The sequence below is a fragment of the Falco naumanni genome, chromosome 4 (genome assembly GCF_017639655.2).
Source record: "Falco naumanni isolate bFalNau1 chromosome 4, bFalNau1.pat, whole genome shotgun sequence".
NCBI lineage: Eukaryota > Metazoa > Chordata > Aves > Falconiformes > Falconidae > Falco > Falco naumanni.
The window spans coordinates 79427377-79449356 of record NC_054057.1 but is presented as its reverse complement, the minus strand read 5'-3'; the positions used below and the strand labels follow the sequence as shown (position 1 = coordinate 79449356).

Genomic DNA, 21980 nt, shown 5'->3' with positions numbered 1-21980 from the left:
TTTTATAGGGCTGGCATGCTATTTCTTATGTTGACAAGTCAGAACTTCTAATAGATATCATGGTTTTCTGCAGTTACCCCTAGACCATAACGAGACACAACTGGAGACACTACTCCCATTTTTTTTGTGTGTTAGGAGATAACACATTACAAATTTGTTGGGAAAAAGGTTCGTAACACCATTTTTATAATTTGGAAAAAGGAAACTGAAGTTAGGACAAAATCTCTTTGAAAATACCTCAGTAATATCAAGTAAGTTTATCTGATGATACAGTAATTTTACAGGCAATTAGAACACAATTTGCTTTGGACTGATGCCTTAATGCTGATTTACTTTATTTAGAGAAGCATCTTCTATTCATCACCATGGTATCTGCATGCCCCCTGAACAGACACTAAGTGTTGTTTTACTAACAAGAACCCCCTTTGGCATGTTAGCAGCTGTTACAGTGCCAGGGTTTCTGTTAGCCTAAGCCAATATGGGTTTATATGTGACAGAATCTGGAAGGGCCTATCATATTAATATGTTGAGAAAATAACATTATTTAATGCTACTCTTCACACTCCTTGCTGTAGCAGTTAGATGGAAGAAAATGATTGATGGCTGGGATTCAGAGCAAGGATAATGATGAATAATGCAAGAAATGTAACTCAGCACTGTAGTTTTTCATTTATTAGACCTCATACAGAAATGTTCATTCACTTTTTGCTTACAATTACGTTAGACAATGTCTTCAGCAGGTAGGTGGTGGAGAAGCACATTTGTAATTTTGTGAAAGAACAGAAGACAGTTATTTTGTTAGATTTACGCATGTGTGTGTGCACTTTAAGTATATATCTGAATGTGTCACACACATATACACACACAAGAACATACATAAATGTATGAAACCAAGCTAACTCTATGTTTTTCATCTGTCCTTATCTGAAAAGTATATTGATGAAACTAAAAATTTTCTATGCAGAATCTAAAGAAAAAGGTTTTGCTCTTTATAGTAAAACAAATTTAACAAGATAGGGTATCTCAACTTTATCAAAATAAGGTAAAACTCATTTTTTCAACCCAAATTGCAAAACTGTAAAGCTCCAGGCCTTTACCTCTTATTTGAATTTGAATACAGAGCAGCTGATGTGTGACTACTTTCTTTCTCTTGTCTTTTTTCTTCCTGTTAATACAACTTACAGCTCCAGTGCCCAGGCTAGGAGGACAGCCCTTCTCCTTCCTCCAACACACAACTGCTATTTGAGCTAGAGAAGGGCAGGCACACAGCGCAGCATGCAGGAATACATTGCCAGTCTCTAAAAGACCATACTCCGTTCCTCTCCTTCTCCACATTTTACCTGGAAAACTAGTTTCTGCATTACAAAGGTTTGCCTCAGTGAAGTGCTTACAAAAATGGTATCTTATCAAAGAGTTCTAATGTAATATCTAACTCTACCCTTGACCTCCCTTTAAATCATACCCAGCACAGTCAGTCAGTCAAACTACTTTTTAATTCCACGTCATTTCTTCCAAACAGAAGACTATTGCAATCTTACTAGTTGTTCACTGTGACTGATCCAAGGACATGTGGAGTAGGGAGCAATCAGCATCAAGAGAAAGCAGTAATTGTGTAAAAATAATTTCTCATTTATTTCTGAGTCATAAAAGACCTTATTCAATCCCTGCAGCTACTACCTGACATAACAACCTTCACTAGAAAGTTTCATGCTGCAACCCATGTAACACATTTGCTTTTGGTTGATCCTTTCCAGATGTTTCTTTACCTCAGTCATCTCGGAATTTGTCTGAAGAATTCGCTAAGGCTGCACAACAGCTTAAAAAAGAAGCTCCAAGAATCCAATTTGGCAAAATGGATGTCACACACCAACCTGATTTGAGAAAAGAATTTAATATTCAAGAATTTCCTACAGTGAAATTTTTTGTGGATGGCAGCAAGAAAGATCCCATAGATTGCAAAGGTAAACTGTCGTATGCATTGATAAGAAAATGATATGTAGTGACAGGATGTACCTATCTAGTATGCTGCCGAGAAGAAAAATGTAGATGCTTAGATAAAGAATATGCAAGGTAGCAAACTGGTTTTGCCCATGGTCCTAAATATACAATTACCTCTGTAGCAATACAAGAAAGTGGATTTGAATTGATCTTCAGAGTATATAACTGAATATGCTTCTCTGTGCTTAGTTCACACAGTCGAATTATCTGCTGGCATAATTCCACTGAGGACAGAGAATCACCCCAACAAGACAACTTACAAATGAGTTATGCCAAAAGAATTTGGTTCCAAACCTGCTCCTTTTGCACTTCTAGTTCACTGCAGTTCCCACAGGCAGCATGCCTACAGAAGTAGGCTGGAGCAATACTCTGCATCTGACAATGAACTGTGAATTTACTAGGTTCTTTAATATACAGGTATACTTCCTAAGACAAGGAAAAGAATTTTGCAATTTAGCCATCAGAGGGAGCTCATATGTGGCTCAGAAAAACCATGGAATAATCAGAAATCTTTTACAGAAAGTTATTAAGCAAAGACAATATTGGAATAGGACTGACTATGAGCAATCCTGGGAAATCCAGGACCTTAAGAGTTTTTCTTTCACTGAAAGTATATACAAGAAAGATATTTAGGGTGGGTTTTTTTCCTAAAATGATGAACTTTTACAAAGCTGGCAAAATTTGCATGACTTGGCCAAGCATCTGCTAGTATACTCTGAGCAGATATAGTTCAGTCACAAGTTTAATACAACCAATAAAAAAGGCACCTGATGTTTGCTTTCTGAGCCTGTACACCATCCAGTGCTCTGATTCTTTAACTGCTGAGCCCCCTGCGGCTGCTGCTTCCGAAAGCTGGCTGATCTTCAGTATTTTTAGAAACTTGCTCCTCCTTGCTATTGAATTTCTTACCAAGTTCCCATCATCTAGACCTGTGCAAACAGCAGCTTCTGCACAAATGCCACTGAAAGCGTGATTTGCCATACTGAACTTTTATTAGTGGTGCAGATACATGATAGCAAAAGCACCTACCTTCAGTCTCTGATTAAATCTATAGCATTGAAAAGAAAATCTTTTTTAAACTGGTAAGCCTCTTTGACAGCTATGCTTGTGAGAACCTGTGAATACAGAGTATCATAACAACACAAACATAACCACCCTTCAGCAGAGAGCTGCTATTTAAGACACACTTAAATTAAGCAATGCAAAAAGTTAGGAAACTGGCTTCTGCTCTGCTATTCGTACAAGACAGCATCAACCTTTCAGAGCCCATGTACCATCAACAGTGACTTAAATTACATTTCCTTGATTGGTAAATGCTTATGTACAACAAGTAGTAAAATTTCACCTACCACGTATGACTTTTAAACCACCAAGAACTGGCAACTGAAAATGCACAGTGACCACCCAATGACTTCTCATACAGAACTTGGTATACACATCATACCATAAAAGAAAGTGCAGACCTCACTTCAATCAAGAAATCAACTCAAATATTTTATGGAGAAGGAAATTTTTGAATGGTTGTCCTGGCAATGGACATAGCATGAAAGCCAAACCCTAGGCTTTGTAAAATCATTATTTACAGCTCCAAGGCCAGAATTTGGCCAGCAGAAACAAGCTATGCAGGCTGTTTAAAGCAACCAAATAGAAAGATTAACCACATGAAGAATATGCTGAGGGGTTACGTCACTAACACAAGCTTTAAGACCTCAATTCTGCATTTAGACAGCAAAAGTCAAGCACTACATGGCCACTAGATACTGCTCTGTGCTTTTCTCTGAAGCCTATACAGCCCAGGGCAGATGCCTGTCTGCTTCACCTTAAAAAAAAAAATAGTATTTTCAACTAGTTGCACTGCAGCCTCCTGCAAAATGACTTGATGGTAGTAAAATGGTCTGACTCAATTTTGATCTTGTCATATTGCTAAAATGCACAGTACCAGGACTTGCATCTTTGATAATCCACTTGTACTGTACATCTTGATTCTAGTGCTTCACAGCACACAGACTTTTTCTTTTTCATATATAATTTCCATTAACCCTTTGCTGGACTCTTGTTCTGGTCCAACAAGGATGTCAGACAGAGATTAAAGTAGCACTTTACAGCTGAGATTTTAATCTCCTAAGCCTCAATTTGTGGCTTCAATTCTTCTGAAAACATAGCTAGACAGTGTATCTTACAAAGAGACTCAAGATTCCTACAACCCCTGAAAGCTTGAAGAAAATTCACCAAATAAACAGACTGACTGTAATCTCAGTAAAACGGTAGCAATAATCTGCAATCTGAAAGACAGAACAATCCAGAATTAAAAGACAATTTTAACACTTCAGCTTTATTTCTTATGTCTAAACTGAACAGTGAAGCTGCAGGACCAGAGAGGAATTTTAACATGCCTCTGTGCCTATCAGATCCCTTCTGCAGCACTGAAGGAACAATTTTGACAGCTAATTTAATTTAACAGACAGGTCAATAAAATCTGCAATTGGTTTGAAGTCATTTTGGATTAAACCTCAGGTCTACAGCTCTTTATAGCTTACTTTGATTTTGGGACAAATGAAATCTTGCAGAACAGGTTTTCTACTTGTCTGAATTTCCTCATCTCTATTCTCCATATACGATTAAACAGTTAATTGGACATACATCCATTTGCAGAGGTCCCAGAAAACATAGCACTGATCCACCATTGATCTTCTAGAGTCAGCAGTAATTTAAATGGCAAGTAGAACCTGAGGTTGCATTTGGATGCCCCAAGCCCATTTTGAATCAACTTTGACCTCAGTCCTAAGGAGCCTAAGTCCATTTGTATTCAGCATCCTTCTTCACCTCCACTATCCTGTGATTGCACAGAAATTTCTGTCATTCATTTAAGATGGTCATTTTAACTCTCTTCCTTCCACAGGAGTCAGACAAGCCTCAGCCTTTATTACATGGGTGAAAAGAAGAACAGGACCTAGCACTGTTTTAATCAACTCCACTGATCAGGCTGAAGCCATCATAAATGCTGACGATTTGGCAGTGATTGGCTTTTTTAAGGTAATTCACTGGAAAACTCAAAAGGCTGGCTTCTGTTTCAACTTCGGGATACACCGCTTGCTATTGCCACCAAATCCCACACATCCAAAAGACCCAGAACGCATCTGAAAACTCAGGCTCTCAGTTTTCTCTGCATTTTTAAAAATTGTTTCGATCTACTTTTCCATATTTCTAGATAAGCAGCCCAGGCAGAGAGAAGAATATCTCACACCACAACACTTTTCCTGAATAGGTACCCAGGTGCAGAGACCTACCATTCTGAGAGCAGCTTCTGGGCGCGTGACACTACAGCAGTGTTTGCACAGCCCTGGTCACAGCAGACTTTCTTGTGTCCTCAGAGCAAGGGCTTCTGCCAAACCATCCCAGATTTGGTGTCTGGTGTGAAGAGGGCACAACTATCAACTTACCTATCCTCACTTAACTCCAAACATTTCTCTGGAGAGAATTAACCCATTGCTGGTGTGCATTATCTTGCTACTGGAGCGTCCAAATGCAAAAAGTTGTAAACCCTGCCCAGAGTCATAACTGATTGAAAACTGTAGGGTTACCTGACCACTGCATTTCTGTTCAAACATGGTATAAAATCATAGACATGAACAGTTGCAGGCTGTTCTGCCAAAGGAATGTTCCCTTCCTGCTTAAGCCCATAAAAAAAAGGAGTAAATACTGTCTAATATACCGGAGTGCCTTTTCTTCATCTTTCCATTTGATGATTTAAACAACTTCAGAGAAACGCAGGGCGGCACAGCACAGCTCCATGAATATCATGCTTAACTGTGGTTTTGGCTCCTGGCAGCTAAGAAATCTGAATGGATAGGAAGTCATAAAATATTACACTGTATATGATCTATGTAGTCCTTTCTCAAGCAAATTCCTACTAGTTTCCAGAGCAGAATAAGGTTCTTAAGATTTGGGGCTGAATGATACAGAACAATAGTCAAACAGTGCAAAATAAATTTTAGCTGTCAAGGCATGCAGTCAGAAGTCAGTAAAACAGGAATAGTTTTTTCCTGCTTTTTCAATGTGTCCTTGAAATCTTTAACATCTGAAACATTCAATCAAGGATTTTGTCTCACTAAAGAGACTTTACCCTGGTATCTCTGCTCAGTTAAAAGCACAGTGTCTGGACTCATACCTGAACTGATAAAAGTCCCAAATGTGCTGGCTACAGTGGATAGTCCAAGTTTTACAGATGTAGAAAACAGGATTCATTACCAAAATGCCCCATAGTAACAGAGCTGGTGAACACATTACAGCATAATAACAACAAACTGTGAAAATGCTCAGTGCCCAGAATGTTTCTTGCAGCAATCTGCTTGCAGCCATTTATGAAGGCAGTTTTCCAGTGCTGGTGCCAGATTGAGAAGCCCTTGCTATCACAGTGATGCTGGAGAGTTCCCTGAACCGTGCTGATAGCAGATATTGCCTGCAGATGTGTTTGACTGGACTTCGTGATGTCATTTGGGGCTGAAATGACAATAGATGAGCATGAGCTAGGGCATGTCAGAAATTTATTGGGTGGAAGCCAACAAAATGGTGTCCAAGTAAATCAAGAATTTTGTATTTGTATTTTGTATTTGGCCTTCTATTAGTCACAGATTGCTTAAAATGTGAGTGCCAGGATGTGTTGGGAGGTCTCCGCATATAAATTACTATTCATCTACCATGAAATAATTGTCTGATTAAATCAAATCTGGAAGCGCTGTTGCCTTTCATCATGCTTATTTACTGTTAGTTTGAGGGTGGACAGCACAGTGACTATTTGACAGATGCAGGAGTCAAGGTCCCTGCCTGGAAGAGCACTCAGTCCAAGCACCAAACACATCCGTCAGGTCCTCTTGCAAGCAGAGAGCCCTCCTCTCTAATCCATCACATCCTTCCAGCTGTGCAGATGAGCCGTGGCAGGGGAGCAGCTGTTGGCATGATCCTTCCCCATCTGCAGAAGTCTCTGCAGACAGAGCGTGGAAATGCCAGGGGAGTGCAGGGCAGATGAGATTAGCACAGGAAGGACACAGGGGACCATACATCATCCATATTGACCCAGGCCAGCCAACGCTAGCTGGAAAGGTGAACATACTAGCAGTGTCACAGCACCCCTAGGATCTCCCCTGTTGTGAAGATCTCCCCTTGGAGGTAATCATAGATTTATAGAATGGTTTGGATTGGAAGGGTTGTTAAGGATCATCTAGTTCCAATCCCCCTGCCATGGGCAAGGACACCTTCTACTAGATCAGGTTGCTCAAAGCCACATCTAACCCGACCTGGAACACTTCCAGGGATAGGGCCACCCACAGCTTATCTGAGCAATCTGTTCCAGTCTCTCACCGCCCTCACAGTACAGAATTTCTTCCCAATACCTGATCTAAATCGACCCTCTTTTAGTTTAAAACCATTACCCCTTGTCCTATCGCTACAGGCCCTTGTATAAAGTCTCTCTCACCTTTCTTATAAATCCCCTTTAAGTATTGAAAGGCCACTATTAAGGTCTCCCTGGAGCCTCATCCAGGCTGAACAACCCTGACTCTTACAGCCTGTCTTCAGAGGAGAGGTGCTCCAGCCCTCTGATCACCTCCATGGCCTCCTCTGGACTCATTCCAACAGGTCCATGTTGGGTTTATGTTGGGGTCTCCAGAGCTGAATGCAGTACTCCAGGTGGGGTCTCACAAGAGTGGAGTAGAGGGGTGGAATCACCTCCCCTGACCTGCTGGCCATGTTCTTTTGATGCAGCCCAGGATTTGGTTGGCTTTCTGGGCTGCAAGTGCACATTGTTGGGTCATGTTGAGCTTTTTGTCCACTGGCATGTCCAAGTCCTTCTCCTCAGGCTGCTCTCAATCCGTTCTCTGCCCAGCCTTTATTGATAGTGGGGGTTGCCCCAACCCAGGTGCAGGATTTTGTACTTGGCCTTGCTGAACTTCATGAGGTTCACACAGGACCGCCTCTCAAGTCTGTCAAGGTCCCGCTAGACAGCACACCTTCTCTTCAGCATGTTGACCGCCCCACTGAGCTTGGTGTCATCAGAAAAACTGCTGAGGGTGACTCGGTCCCACTGTCTGTGATGCCGACAAAGATGTTGAACGGCACTGGTCCCAGTCTGGACCCCTGAGGAATGCTACTCGTGATCATAGCAAGCTACACCCACTTTACAATTACACTCTTCTCTCTACCTCACAAGCCTTTAGGGGCCTGCCTCACCTGGAGTTGTCACTCCTACACATCCTAGCAGGATGCAGGACACAGTCTTAACAAATACTCTTTCTGGGACTAGGAACTTCACAATGACACTGTGGAAGTCTTCTGTGAGACGGCAAGAGACGTGCCAGAGATGCCTTTTGGGATGACAGCCAGCGAGGACATCCATGCCAACTATGGCATCCAAAGGAACACTCTTGTTGTGTTTAAGAAGGTAGGAGTACAGAAGCCTAGCAGGTAAGGTATACAGTAAGCTGCTGTGGCAGCTTTGCACTGTGGAAAACAGTTTGGGAATTCTTCAGCTTAAATAATTTCCTAGTTGAAATTTGAACAGTTTAACATTAAAAAAACAGTGCATTTAGAGACAACAGAGACAAGCAAGAGGCAAACAGCAGCCTTTGGACAACTGATATTTTCAATCTGGCTGCCCACATTCAGGCTCCTAATTTATACTTAAGGATCTAGGTAAAATAGGCTTGATTTTCCAACCTACATTTTAATCAAGATGCTGCCAGCCAGTGTTGCAGATGTTCACCTCTTTTCCTTTGTGTTGCCTCTGGCCAGGAATCTTCTTTTCTTCCAATCCACAACAGAAGTGGCCAACAAGAACAAAACTACACAGAAGTAACACCAACATTTAGGCTATGAAGTAGTCAGACCAAGGACATCCTGAGTGAGCGTATGCCACAGAGTGTGTGTATAGATACAGAAAAGATCTTCCAGTATGTTAAGATTACTGAGCAAATTTAAACTGTCAGCTATTCAAACTATAGCTTGAATTTTAGCTACAATCTTGTTCTGTATTGTAATTGTGACATTTATTTTAAACGTTATGGAATTTCAGTTATTGAGGATCATAAAATGGTATAGCTGACAACAACATTTTAAAGTAAAGACAGTCTCTTTGCTCCTATAGTTGATAAGGCTAACCACGTCACAAACTTCACTATCTGTCCAAGGGAAAACCTGTGCATAATGAAGTGCTTGAAGATGGCAGACAGAACAAACTGGATCTAATGAGGCTAATCAAAACCTTTAGCTTGGACTTGGTCACTGAATATAATCTTGAGGTATGTTTAATTCACTGTATTAACAAAAGCCACTGGGGAAAGACAGGAAAGAGATGAAACCATGCAGAAAGAGACCTAGGGAGCTATTCTGCTCCTTAGCGTTAAAGAATTTTGTTTTGTTTGACTAGGCCACCCCTAAACACATCTAGAAACACCAGCAGAACCCAACAGGCAGTTCTTGATCTAACCCAGGCCAAAGGATGCTTTCCTCTGCGCATGACATTGTTTCCTAGATGGGGAATGGCTGGCCAAACAGTGAACTTGCCTGAACATGCAAACATCTATCTCCTGTGGAGCCAACACAAAAGCCTGGGCTGCTTCTGCAGTGACTAGGTGGGGCTGGAGGTTGGAAGGTCAGTCCCTAACCCTGGCACACCAACCCTTCCACTCCCACGGAGCAACTGGGTCCTCTGGGCCAAGGCAAGGAAGAGAGAACCAGCAATAACTATTGCTAGTGCAGAAAGGAAGGGAAAGACATGGAAATCCCTGCTTGCTTGGGGGACATCCCATTGCCTCTGATCATGGAGTGGCAAGAGAGAGGGAAGCTTTGTGTAGGGAAGGAGATGTAAGCTGCTGATGCCACCCAGAAGTGAAGGCAGAACCCAAACGAGGTCTAGCTTCTGCAGCTGTTGCAGTTGGGCTTCCCTCGGTAATACCACCTTTTACTTTCAGCACATCTTTAGCATTAATTCTTCAGTGTGTGTTATACAGGCAGACTAGAAGATCACAACAGTCCCTTCTGACAGTAAAAATCTATGGGTAACAATGAGGTTTTTCCTGAAACACAGAAACCACTCAGCAGCAGCTGATTCTTCCCACTTCATCTTCTTTAAAACAATGAAAGAAATCCAACAGTTATAGGAATGATTGGGAACCAAGTTCTAAAAAGTAAAATTTTCAATAGCAGAACTGAATGATACTGATATGCTGGGCCTCTGATTCACTGTTCTGCTTACAAAGAGTGGAACAGATACTGAGTCTTTTGTTTCCCAGACATCTCTGAAGATTTTTGATGTCCCTGTTGAAAACCACATCCTGCTGTTCACCCCAACGAACTCGGAGACATTCAGTGCAATTTATGAAAACTACAAGTCTGCTGCTGTGGAATTTAGAGGAAAGGTTTGTAATGCTGAATCCTGCTTTGCAAATATGAACGCCAGAAGATCAATGGAAAAACACTCACCGGTGTTACTGGTAAAAGTACACTGCTGTCAGTCCACCTTCTAAGTCTACCAAGCCATTGCAAAACAGTTTCAGTAACTGTTACTTGAATTTGTTAAGGACACAAGCTGAAAAATAAACTTCACTTGAAAATAATTCTTTAAAATGCAAAGATCACACAAACCAACACTAATTCCAGCTGCTCCAAATAAACCTATTTCTGATTTTACAAATGTGACTTTCTAGGATCAACTTCCAACCAAAGATAGTTTTAGCAATTTCTGCTGCTGCCAGGAAATGCCATGAGGATCTCAGAATACTGCCTGAACCAAGAGCTGGAAGCAGCTACAAAACCTGAGAAATATTGCAAGGCAGATGCATTGCCTTGCTTGCAGCATATGTGTTTGCATGTAAATAAACACATACAGGCAGTCAAACAAAGCACTTCATTTCTCCATTGTCAATCACCACAGTGCTACTCCTGCTCCAAGTATGTGAGACACACACACAAAAAAATCACACAGTAGTATTGGCAAAGACATATGGATTACAGGTGTTTCAGCTCTTTTGTCCTGTTAAAATTTATTAGGAAGAGCAATAAGAATTTTGAGGGTTAATTTAGAAGTGTTACTAAAATAGCTGACATCAAAGCACTGTGAAAGGACAGAGGGAAAAGCTCCATTCTTTTTGGCTGCTTTAGCATGTTATTAACTAGGATCAAGGTATAATAAAGTCCACCGATATGCTTGGTTGTTGGGCTGACACTAAAAAATGGTTCTACACAATTCCTTGCTTTTAAGGTTAGATCCTAATGCACTGCCAAGCTCCATGGTCCATTTTCCTAAAATGGCTAAACCAAAGCTGGAAAACTCAACCAGATGCATGACTCTCTCTTTATTATCAGATAATGTTTGTCTTGGTGAACACTAATGAAACAAGGAATGGACGAGTTTTTGAATATTTTCGCATCAGGGACGTTGACATTCCTGCCGTGAGAATTCTAAATCTGACAAGCAATGCAATGTATAAAATGCCTGCAGATGAGGTGACTGTGGAGAACCTAAAAGAATTTTGCCAGAGCTACCTAAATGGAAAAGCAAAGGTATGTCCGTTACTAACGAGATGCCCCTTTAGTACACCAGCTAAAACACTAACAAATTTGCAAAACATCCCTTTTTAAGTTAGAACAGTGTGCTGTTCTGATCATCAGTTTATTAATTTACTCTTGCTCTGATGCATTCACCTACAGTTGTTGACAGAGCATTCCTCTCTATTTAACAGCTGAGGCAGACTATGAAGTTTTCCAGTCATCCCATATAAAAACTGGATAAGTCATTTGATGGGCCAATATTTTAGTTAATCTCAGGTGATCTATTTTAGTGGATTAAAAACTCCCCATGACTCAATCTTTCCAATACTATAATGGAGATATTTCACTCCCTTAGTCGAGAGAGATGCAAACAATGATTGCAAAGGATTTTGAGGTTAAAGAGAAGTCCAGTAAACAGAAAATTGACAGTTTCAGGTGGAGTAAGATTTGGTATTTAAGCAAGTTAAGCAGAGTGAACTTTCACAGGGGGTATCATTCCAAAAGTAAATATTTCTTGTCATGAGGCATCATCCTCCACACTCACATGAAAAATACATTAAAATGTTTTGTTTATTCAGTGCTCTTCATTACTTTTGTTTCCATCATGAGGAGAAAAGATGTAGTCAGCCTGACAACAGGCATAATTTAAGAGATTCAAGTAGTAAATCCCAATTTCAGTGTTGGAGGGGGGCAGAAGGACAGAAGCAATGGGGATGTCGCCTCTTCTGTAAAAAGACCTGCTTGAGTGGCACATTCCCACAAGGGAACAGCTTCCATGGGGAATGTGTGCCTTTCTACTACTTCGCTATGGTGTAAAAGAAGAGAAATTGTCAGCTAATATACTGTAAATTGCAGGAGTCGTGGGGACTGTGATTGGTGGTGAAGGCAGATATTTAAGCAGTGATGCACACCTTTCTTGTGAGTTTTACATTAAAACCTACAATAGATAAGCTTTTAAGTAGTCTAGCCTCTGAACACTGGGCAACAAGAGTTCAGGACAATGAATGCAAACATGTTCCAAAGTGTAATTTTAAGGCAAACTGCTAAGGAGTCTGTATTCAAGACAGGGACAAGTAATTCTGACTACCAAACTACACAGGGTGTGAGACCCCAGCTCCCCACTGAAGGGAGAGAAGGTGGTAGCATGTAAAGGCTAGCTAGGATATAGAGATATAAAAAAAAACCACACCATAAAAGGGCACATTAGGTAGAGAAATGTCCCATTGGTCTCACACTAACTTGAGCTGGAGTAGTTTCTCAATGCTCCCTACACTTTCACAGCAGTGTTTCTGTTTTCGCTTAGCTACATCTCTCTAGTGAAGAAATTCCAGAGGATTGGGACAAGATGCCTGTCAAAGTGCTTGTTGGGAAGAATTTCAACAGCATTGTCTTCAATAAGACCATGACTGTGTTTGTTATGTTTTGTAAGTGTTATTATTGTATTCAGATTTTAAGTTGCTTTAACATGATCAATTGAAAGTGAAAAATGAAAGCTCATGCTTACATACCAAACTAATCTTTGCACCTTACAGACCCTGAACTTAATGAATTTTTGTTGTCCAATGAAAGCATTGAAGAAAAATTTGTGCCATATCTATGTGATACCTTTGCTGACTTAGGGCTGCACTGAGTAACACTGGATCTCTTCAGTAAATATTTGTCTAGGCTGTATCAAATCCTGGTGTTGAAAGACAAAATTACACCAGAACATCATGTTGTACAATGGAACATTGCAGCACGCTGTCCAGCATGAGTCAGGCCATCTTCCAAGGACAGAGGGAGAGTTAAGTGAGGTTGTCTGGTTATAATGCTCTAGGATTAAATCCCAGAGAGGAGCTGTGGTTTAGCAAATCCTAACTGCTTTTTTCTCCTCTGTCTGCAAGACAAGTGGCTCTCCTGCTTGACTCTTCCCAGCAAGGAACCACTGCCCTATCTCTCTAGCAGCCAGCAGGGATTAGACTGTGCCTTAGTTACTTCAGTAAAGCAAACATGCAGCATTAATATAAACACAGACAACTAGCTGTACTGCCCTGAATTTCAGAAATTCTTAAAGGTAGTATGTTCCTGCGATCCTCCTTGTTGGCCGCAGCCATTTTGTTCATGCAAGCCATTTTTACATTTCAGTGTAATGAACTGATCTAGGGAGGAATTGAACCAAGTCCTCTGAAAATGAAAGGCTGGTAAATGGGGTGTAGTATATTCAGGAAAGTGCCCCAGAAATTTTAATTCCACCTAAACTTGGTATGAGCATTGTTCTCATGACTGAAGGTTTGCAATGGTGTTGTATGCTATTTATACTGGGTTCTCAGCAGTATGCCTTCTTGCTAACCTGCGTAAGTGCAGAGCTGAGTCAAACCACCATGACACCTCAAAATTCCTCTTAGTGTAAATATAGCATAGTTTATGAACATAGTTAATTGTCATATGCAGAAAGCATTTTGTGCTTCTGGCAAGTATTCAGCACAGGAATGATGCAAGACTTAATTGGATTGCATCCGTTATCTGGCACGCCTCTCCAGCGAAGTCATACGACAAGTTTCATATGTTTGTTGTATACATAAAAGGCTAAACAGAGCTAAAGCAGCACTGCTATCAGAAATGCATTAGTTATCACTACATGAAAACTCATGAAATTCACGAAGGGTAAATGTTTTCATGTAGAGACTGACCACAACTGAAATTCAAAACCCTGTTAACTTGAAAGGCTACGTGGGTCCCAGTGATTGCACCAGTGCGTGCTCTTCTGCTAAACTGTATCTTTCTACTTTTATTTTAAAATTTGCAGATGCTCCTTGGTCCTATGACTGCAGAAAACTCCTGCCAATCTGGGATAAGCTAGGAGAGCAATATGCAAGCCACAAAGACATAATCATTGCAAAGATAGATATCACAGCAAATGACATCCTGTCCATTGGATCAGGTCGCTATCCGTTCTTCAGACTCTTTCCTGCTGGACCAGATCACCAGGTGAGAAGCTGTTGGGGAAGAATGTGGAGACACTGAGGGGGGAATGTGTGTGTGTGTGTGTCTTTGCACTCGTGCGCTTGTCATGGTGAGAAAGGAGTCCTTTAAGCAAGAAAGCTTTGGTCCTTACCTACTCAACATTGGATTCATTGCTGTCAAGAACCTGAATTAAAGAAGAAACTCTTCTATCACCTCCTGTGTATGAAGCTGTGCCAAGAGCCCATATAATCATTTACCAGCTTGGACCTACAAGTCATTACAGCCTTACGTTCTGCTGTTTAACCACCCCCAATCTGCCTGTTGGGTTTTGCAACAGTCTCAACTCAGAGTGAGCTTAAAGATACCTCCTAATCATTGCAGTGCCTTTGTACTTCAAACCATGACAAGAGTCATACTGCCACAGAACTACCCTGTGCCAGCTGTTTCTGGAGCAGGTATAATTACAGCACCTGAAATGCTGGTACTACTCTTCTTATACCCTCTACTTTTTCACTTTATGTGAATGTTTATGTCAGTAATTTTACTTTATTCCAGTATCACAGCCTCAATTCAAAATAAGTATTTGTTGTCAACACCAGTGATCATTACAATATGCTACCTAATGCATCAGCTATACTACACAACAATCAGAAAATGCTGCTGAAAGAGGAGCCAAAGAAAAAAATTAAATAGTTACATTTCTCTATCTACATAAATAATCTAATTAAAAAGAAAGTATCTCTGAAGCAAAAAAATATTAAGCTCTAGGATACTGTTGTAATTAAGACATTACTAAGCTTTTCATTTTTCTTCTTACTCCTAAACTTAAATCAAATTCTAAGACATTTGCCCATGTCCTCATTTAATCTTTGAGGGAGAGATTTGCCTCTCAGATGTGCATGTACAGCTTCTAATGAATTGAACTGCAGTCCTGCACACTCGCACCATGTTTAGTCTTTATGCAGAAAAGCAGAAACCCATTAAATGCTCATAATCTATGTCATTTTATCAAAAAATGTCGCTAACAACTTTCATTAACTATTAAGGGATTGTTTCACGCTTACAAATACCCTGAAATTAAACACTATTTGAAATCTTGAGTTCTTCCCTGCACACCATGGTTTTATACCAGTTCCCTCAACTTTGAAGATTTTAACTCATACTTGACTACCAGTGCAGATGTCTTGTAGATGTCTGCAGCCTTGCAGACCCAAGTGCCTTCTTTCTTATGGCACTATACGAACACTTGGCCACAGACATCTTCACTCACTACAATCACGAACAATTCTAAACACACTCAGGCCATTAACGCTCAGCCACTGCAACAGCTCTCAGTCATTTCCTACCCAACCAGCAGTTATACTGGGAGTTTTCCCGTGTATGCTTGTCCTTTTCTAAAAGTTAACCAAAGTCAGAGCACAGGATAAAAATGTAGTATCTCAACATGCCTATGCTCAGAGTATCTACTGTGGTTTTCACTGTATAGGCATTGCCTTCAAAAATACAATCCCTACTCCCTTATTCTGGCCATGAAAAGAGCAATAGAAAGGGCTTGGAGCCAAAGAGAAACTGGTATATTCAGAATGAAGAAACAGGAACAGGAAATTTATACAGTCAAACACCTCCTGATGCAAGCTTGATTTCACACAGACATTTCTTTTAGCCTTCAGTATTTTGCTAGTGTTAGAAACAAACACACAAGCTTTCCAATTACCTCTACCAATCCTTCATATTATTTAAGGACTAAGGATAAACTGAATACCAGCACAGAAGCAGCAGGAATCTGAAGATGAAATAACTATCAGAAGACTCTAGAAAACACATCAAAATGCATGTAAAGAAGTCTGAACCTGCTCCTGATGAACCAAGGGAAATGTGGTTAACCTAACACAACCCAAAGCTCTTTCCCAGAACTGGGTTATCATGTTTTCTGGCCAGTACAGACACCCTTACACCTCCTTAAAGGCAAAGCCATGGGCAAAACACATTACCATGCAGTCCCTTCCGAGCACTCCTACCTATGAGATCATATTAGACACTACCTTCCTCCGACCAGAGGTATCTGCTCAGTCTCCACACTATGAACTGTCTTCTTTCCAGTGGATTGTCACAGTTTAGTCTGTTTTAAGAACAAGTTCAGCTTTTCCTGAAGTTAATGACAAGCTACCCTCTTACTTTAATGGATGCAAAACTAGATGCATGATGACATTTTTAAATCAGGAGCCACTGTGGGATAACTGGAGTTAGGTGGAATTGGATGAATGAAGAGACCTAGTTCTAGAGCTGAGTATATATAAGCATGTGCCTAGTTTTCCAAACCACCGAATGTTTCTATGCTGGGGAAACAATTATGGCCAGAGCTGAAGGAACAAGAAAGTGAATCTGATTAATTACGTGGAGGAGAGAGTGACCAGCCATCATTTGAGCTCCATCTGTACAACTCATCCCTGCACCATCCACTCCAAATTTAAGAGAAAAAACATGCAGTCTTTCAGATGGATTTAAGATGATTCTATTTGTTTCTATGGGTTAAGTGAGGAAAATAACGTTTACACAGTCTTATGCACCAATTACTCTAATGAAAAATGTTGATACATATATTTAGTAACCAGTACTGGGATCAGCTGCTTCTCTGGCTTTACAGGTCTTTGGGCTCTGAGAAATCACTGTTCCAGTCATCAGAGTCAATAAAACTCAAGATTCATCCAAGAATAGTAAACACCTCTGAAGGAATCAAATAATCTTTCTCAAGAAACTTAAGCTTGCTAACATAAAAAAAAAAAAATTCAAGGCTGCCACAGTTTTTATTACAAGAGAATACCTTACTAAACAGAAATATCAAACCTGTGTATACTTTTAGTGAATTCATCAGGAAATAGAGGTGTTGTGTTTAGAGTCCTTTGAACTCAAATCAGGCATTAGAGTAACGAATGTAAAGTAACACAGCATTCTTGATCTCAGTGGGAATAAGTGAGCTTAACTCAAGCAAGAATAGGCATCTGCCTATTTCTAAAGGTACTCAGATAACAGAAGACAATCCTCAATGTCATGCACATGAGCTTCTACAACTTTTTGTTAAAAGACTTGTTCAAGATCCTTTCATACTTCCAGAGAGCAAAGGTATCGCAGGGGTGTGTGTGTGTGTGTGTGTGTTTTAAAATACGGTTTGGTACCTAGCTCTAACTCAGAGAATCTGAAAGCTCTAGGCTGAAAGTGCTTCTTCCATTAAATTTCTTCAGAAGAAAATCTTCAGTAAACCCTCACCTTAAGGTGAAGTACAAGAAAATTAAAGTCACTGCTCATCTTCCTCCTGTTCTTTCAAGCTGTGCAACAGTTGCTACTTCTGGATTGTGTATTTCAAAACTTTTTCACAAGCTGAATTTCCATCAAAATCTTTAGACAGCTTTGAATATCATGGCTGGACACTTAAAAGACTCTGCTCTTCAAGATATCTTGCAAATGTTTATTGTTAAACACAGAAAAGACACTGATGTCAGTAATTGGCAGGATCCCAGACTGGTATTATACAGTAATGGTTATGGGTTTTTTTAAATACAAATCCTTTTCTTCTTAGGCATATCCATCTATTCTTTACACTTGAGTTTCAGATGACACTGGAACCTGCTGTGCCTCTGCCCTTGGCTTTCTAAAGTGAGCTGAAAAGTCTGGAGTTTGTTCAGTCTAAAGAACTGAAATCCTCCAGCTGATTATGGTGTTATTTTCAGCATTTTGTGTACAGACTTAAATACTTAACCTTGAAACTCTTTTCAGGAGGTGGTCTACACTGGGGAACACACCCTGGAGGCATTTTCTGAATTCTTAGAAGAACAAAGCAAGAGAAAGGCAGAACCAGGAGAGAAGGTAGGCATTTGATCCAGACACTGACTGATCTGGTTTGCAATCCGAGGCATGTTCACACCTTGTATAAGTATACCTGAACCAGCTACAGCAGTCACACGTATGGCTATGTAAATCTCCACTGTGAAAACTGACCATTTACTCTGACGTTCTCTTTTTTTGTCTTTTAACCAACTATTTATCTTTGCAGGAAGCTTCCCTTTTTAAGCTTTTGTTGTTTAGATAGGCTAGGGGATCCTGAACCTAATGTTGTCCCTGTGGGACTGCCCTCTAGTTCCAGTCCTTACTCTCAGTCCCACCATCCTTGTCAGGATTATATTGAACACATTCTTAATTGCAACCTAGCCAGAGCTCAGGTTCAAGTGCACCAGGTTCAAATGGTAGACTTGGTAGTGTTAGGTATATGGTTGGACTCAATCTTAAAGGTCTTTTCCAACCTAAATGATTCTATAATCCTATGGGCTTCAGCCACTGCTCATTATGTCAATGCTTAGGTGATTGTTACACAGCTCTTAGCTGGTTTCAAGCTCACTAGCTTGGCATGACCACCCTAGCTGCAGTCATACACCACTGCCTGGCAGGCACATGCCCACTCACATCCTCACTTGCATCACACAAAATCCTCTTCTCCCACTGCTCACGTTATCATTGAGTCACTGTGCTAACACTCTGGCAGCAAGTATTGCACAGCAGAAAGGAAACTGCACCTTGACAGGTACAAGCAAAGCTTTGTCAGGATTTTAGCTGGAGAAAAGAAGCCCCTGCTAAGTTAGTTTCAGCTATAGCTGGAGTGGTTCAAACATCCATTGCCCACCTCATCCTGCCACATTCAGTGCAGCTTCTCTTCTTCACAAAGCAAGGGTACCACAGAGCTGACAGTGTCTCCTCTTGGCAACCTGGTTATGATTATTGTCCGATTCCTCAACCCCTTCTACCCCACCATAAACCAGACCAGATAAGCATTAGCTATCCCAGATCAGCCTGTTATCGAATCCCAGACACTTCACTGTAAAAAGACATACTGTAAGCGAATAATGTGATCAAGCTCCACGCAGACAGCTCCAAGCAACAGAAAAAAAACTAACACAGATGGAGACACTGTCTACCCAGTATAAGAATCATGGCCCCATTCTGCCTGGAAGTTAAGTAGATCCACAGGGTAGCAATAGTTATCATTAACACTCTTTTCAACTAGTAGGGAAGCTGTCTGTGGGTGGAGAAACAGTTTTGAGTACTCAGACTTATTTCCACCAAAGGCTTTGATCTGCTCCTGAATTCACTGCTCAAATAGGTGGTTACAGATGGGAGACAGGTGCCTGAACTAAATACTAGGACACAAAAATCTGCAGTGAAGGATCAGACATCCAGCCCTGGCCCAGTCATTGCACAATTCTGTTTTCGAATACCCAAAGCCTACATTTTGGTGCCTGCCTCTGTTGCATATTCTTTAGTGATGTGTTCAGCAGATGTTGAGTCCTACACACAGTATTTTACATACAATGTTAGAGCTATGTATATACTGTCATCTCTTCTTCGTGATTTATTTCCAGTTAAAGAATAAGTGAAAAAGCCAGTTCAGGAAATAGCATTCAAAAACATATTCTGTGTAGCAAAAGGTGTAATTGGCATTTGCTCATCTGTTCACATTCTCCATCCTTACCTGACATGCACCAAATTTTACCAGAAGACTGCAGTATTAGACCATTTGCAGTACAGTGCTTGATGTGAAGTCCCCTGTTGGAGTAACTCTTCATCCTCACCTCAGGGCATTCACAAACACAAACAAGACAAGATAAATTTCTTTTGAGATTGCCTAGAAAAGAGTCTCTTATGCTCATCAGCTTACAAAACATGGTTTTCCAAGTTCTTATTGAACCTTCACACAAAGCCTCATCTAAGCTTTGCCATAAACCAGTATAAAGGTTTGAAAACAAACCCCATTTTAGCAGCATCTGCACTACTTCTGACCTCATTAACAAGCCCTCAAGTTCCTTGGTTGAAAAGATGAAAATCTGCATTTCGTATAATCTCAAAACATTTTTTTAAAATAAAGAGTTACTAGAGCAATTCTTTTTGTAAACATCTGAATAAGCAGCTTTGCTCTTGCATTTCCTTTTTTAAAAGGAACCTTTGGGAGGAATCAAAGAAGATCTCAGCCAAAGAGAGACTGTAATAACAGAGAAAGAAGAACTTTAATAGTACAGAGAAAGAGCAAAATTCTGAGGATTGTGGGCAATCATTCCTGGAAGGAACTAACTGGAAGAATGAATCATCCCAAGTGAACACAGAGGTGGATCAAAAAATATATAAGTAAACAATTCTGTATCGGTGGTTCGTTATGTGTGACCTCTCTTCTGAATCCAATTTAACTCCTAGTTTTACTGGGATCAGTTGTCACGGGTTGTTAAAATATTTTCAATTTTGCTTAAATAATGCCTTTATTAGCAATAAAACTGCTCTTATTTTGAAAGCTATGTGCAGCATGGCAAACAGATCAAGATACAAAACTCTTCTTTCTGAACAAAATCTGCAACAGGTTTGCAACTTTTTTTATTTACCCTAAACCAGTCCTATTGTCTTCAAGAGAGATTGACTGCTCCCAGAAGGATGGGACCAACATTGCAAAGAGCATTTCTATAGCGATATTCAAACGAAGTAACTGAAGCTAGGGGCTATACCCAAAGGGGCAGCTTGTGATATATTTTTTTTTTATTATCAAGCAGTCAAAAATGCAGAAATCAAGATGTAATTTAATTCCAGTAAGAAAAATATCATACCTAACACACAAAGCCACAGGTATGATTCATATTTTAGTCGTTAGGTCCTCTAACCACCACACACGTTATAAAGGCACAGCTGGTGAAACTGTTGGACAACAGTAATTTCCTGCAAGGGCCAGATAAAGCAGAAATCATTTGTAAAGTTTGAAACCTTTTCTTATGCAATTAGAGAAGGAAGATCACTTATTAATACTTCATTTCAAAAGCAGATTTCTGAAGTCTTTGTTCCCAACTTGTTAATGCTAATAAGTTACTTTCCTATGTAAACAGAGGCAAAAAGGTGAAAACTTACAAAATGAAAGAACACCCATTTGAATGGCAGAAAGATTAATCACTGTAGTGAAGAATACAGCACTGAAAGAACAGTGGAGATCTCCTAACGCTCACCTGTCATGCAAGTCAATAAGAGATGAACAATTTTAAAGTGCTGAACCTCTTACATTTTACAATTATTTGCTATAAAGCACAGTTCATGACAGATGGCGTCTTTCCTATCCAGGCTGCAATACATAATCAAATACACACACTAAAAGATTTAAGATGAAATGTTAACTTCTCTACTTCACAGTTACTGCAGATAGTACTCAGGATGTAACACACACCTCAGGAGGCCATCAGCTGGCTTTCATTGATGAGGAGTTAACAAGAAGACACAAAGTAAAACAGTTTATGTGGATACTTTGCGGGCACACTTCAGTCTCTGCTGGGGCTAATGTTCATTTGGACTGCAACTAAATCCTCTTAATGGAAGAGGATTCTTGTGGAAGCATGTTCAGTGCTAGATCACCATCCCTAATATGGTCCACCTGGGTTTTGTAGGTTTTGGATCTAACTTCATGAATAGTTTGACTATCTGAA

At 40.3% G+C, this 21980-nt stretch overlaps 1 protein-coding gene across 1 annotated transcript in view; it reads left to right on the top strand.

The window, feature by feature from the left end:
• Positions 1-20676, top strand: part of PDILT (protein disulfide isomerase like, testis expressed) — a 29189-nt gene extending 8513 nt beyond the window's left edge. Inside the window, exons 2-11 of the mRNA XM_040593833.1 lie at positions 1755-1961; positions 4898-5031; positions 8297-8434; positions 9180-9290; positions 10284-10409; positions 11356-11553; positions 12845-12965; positions 14327-14508; positions 18256-18345; positions 20467-20676. Of these exons, the coding sequence (XP_040449767.1) occupies positions 1755-1961; positions 4898-5031; positions 8297-8434; positions 9180-9290; positions 10284-10409; positions 11356-11553; positions 12845-12965; positions 14327-14508; positions 18256-18345; positions 20467-20538 (1379 nt within the window). The 3' untranslated portion in view covers positions 20539-20676. The remainder of the gene's footprint in view (positions 1-1754; positions 1962-4897; positions 5032-8296; positions 8435-9179; positions 9291-10283; positions 10410-11355; positions 11554-12844; positions 12966-14326; positions 14509-18255; positions 18346-20466) is intronic.
• Positions 20677-21980: the final 1304 nt, after the last annotated feature.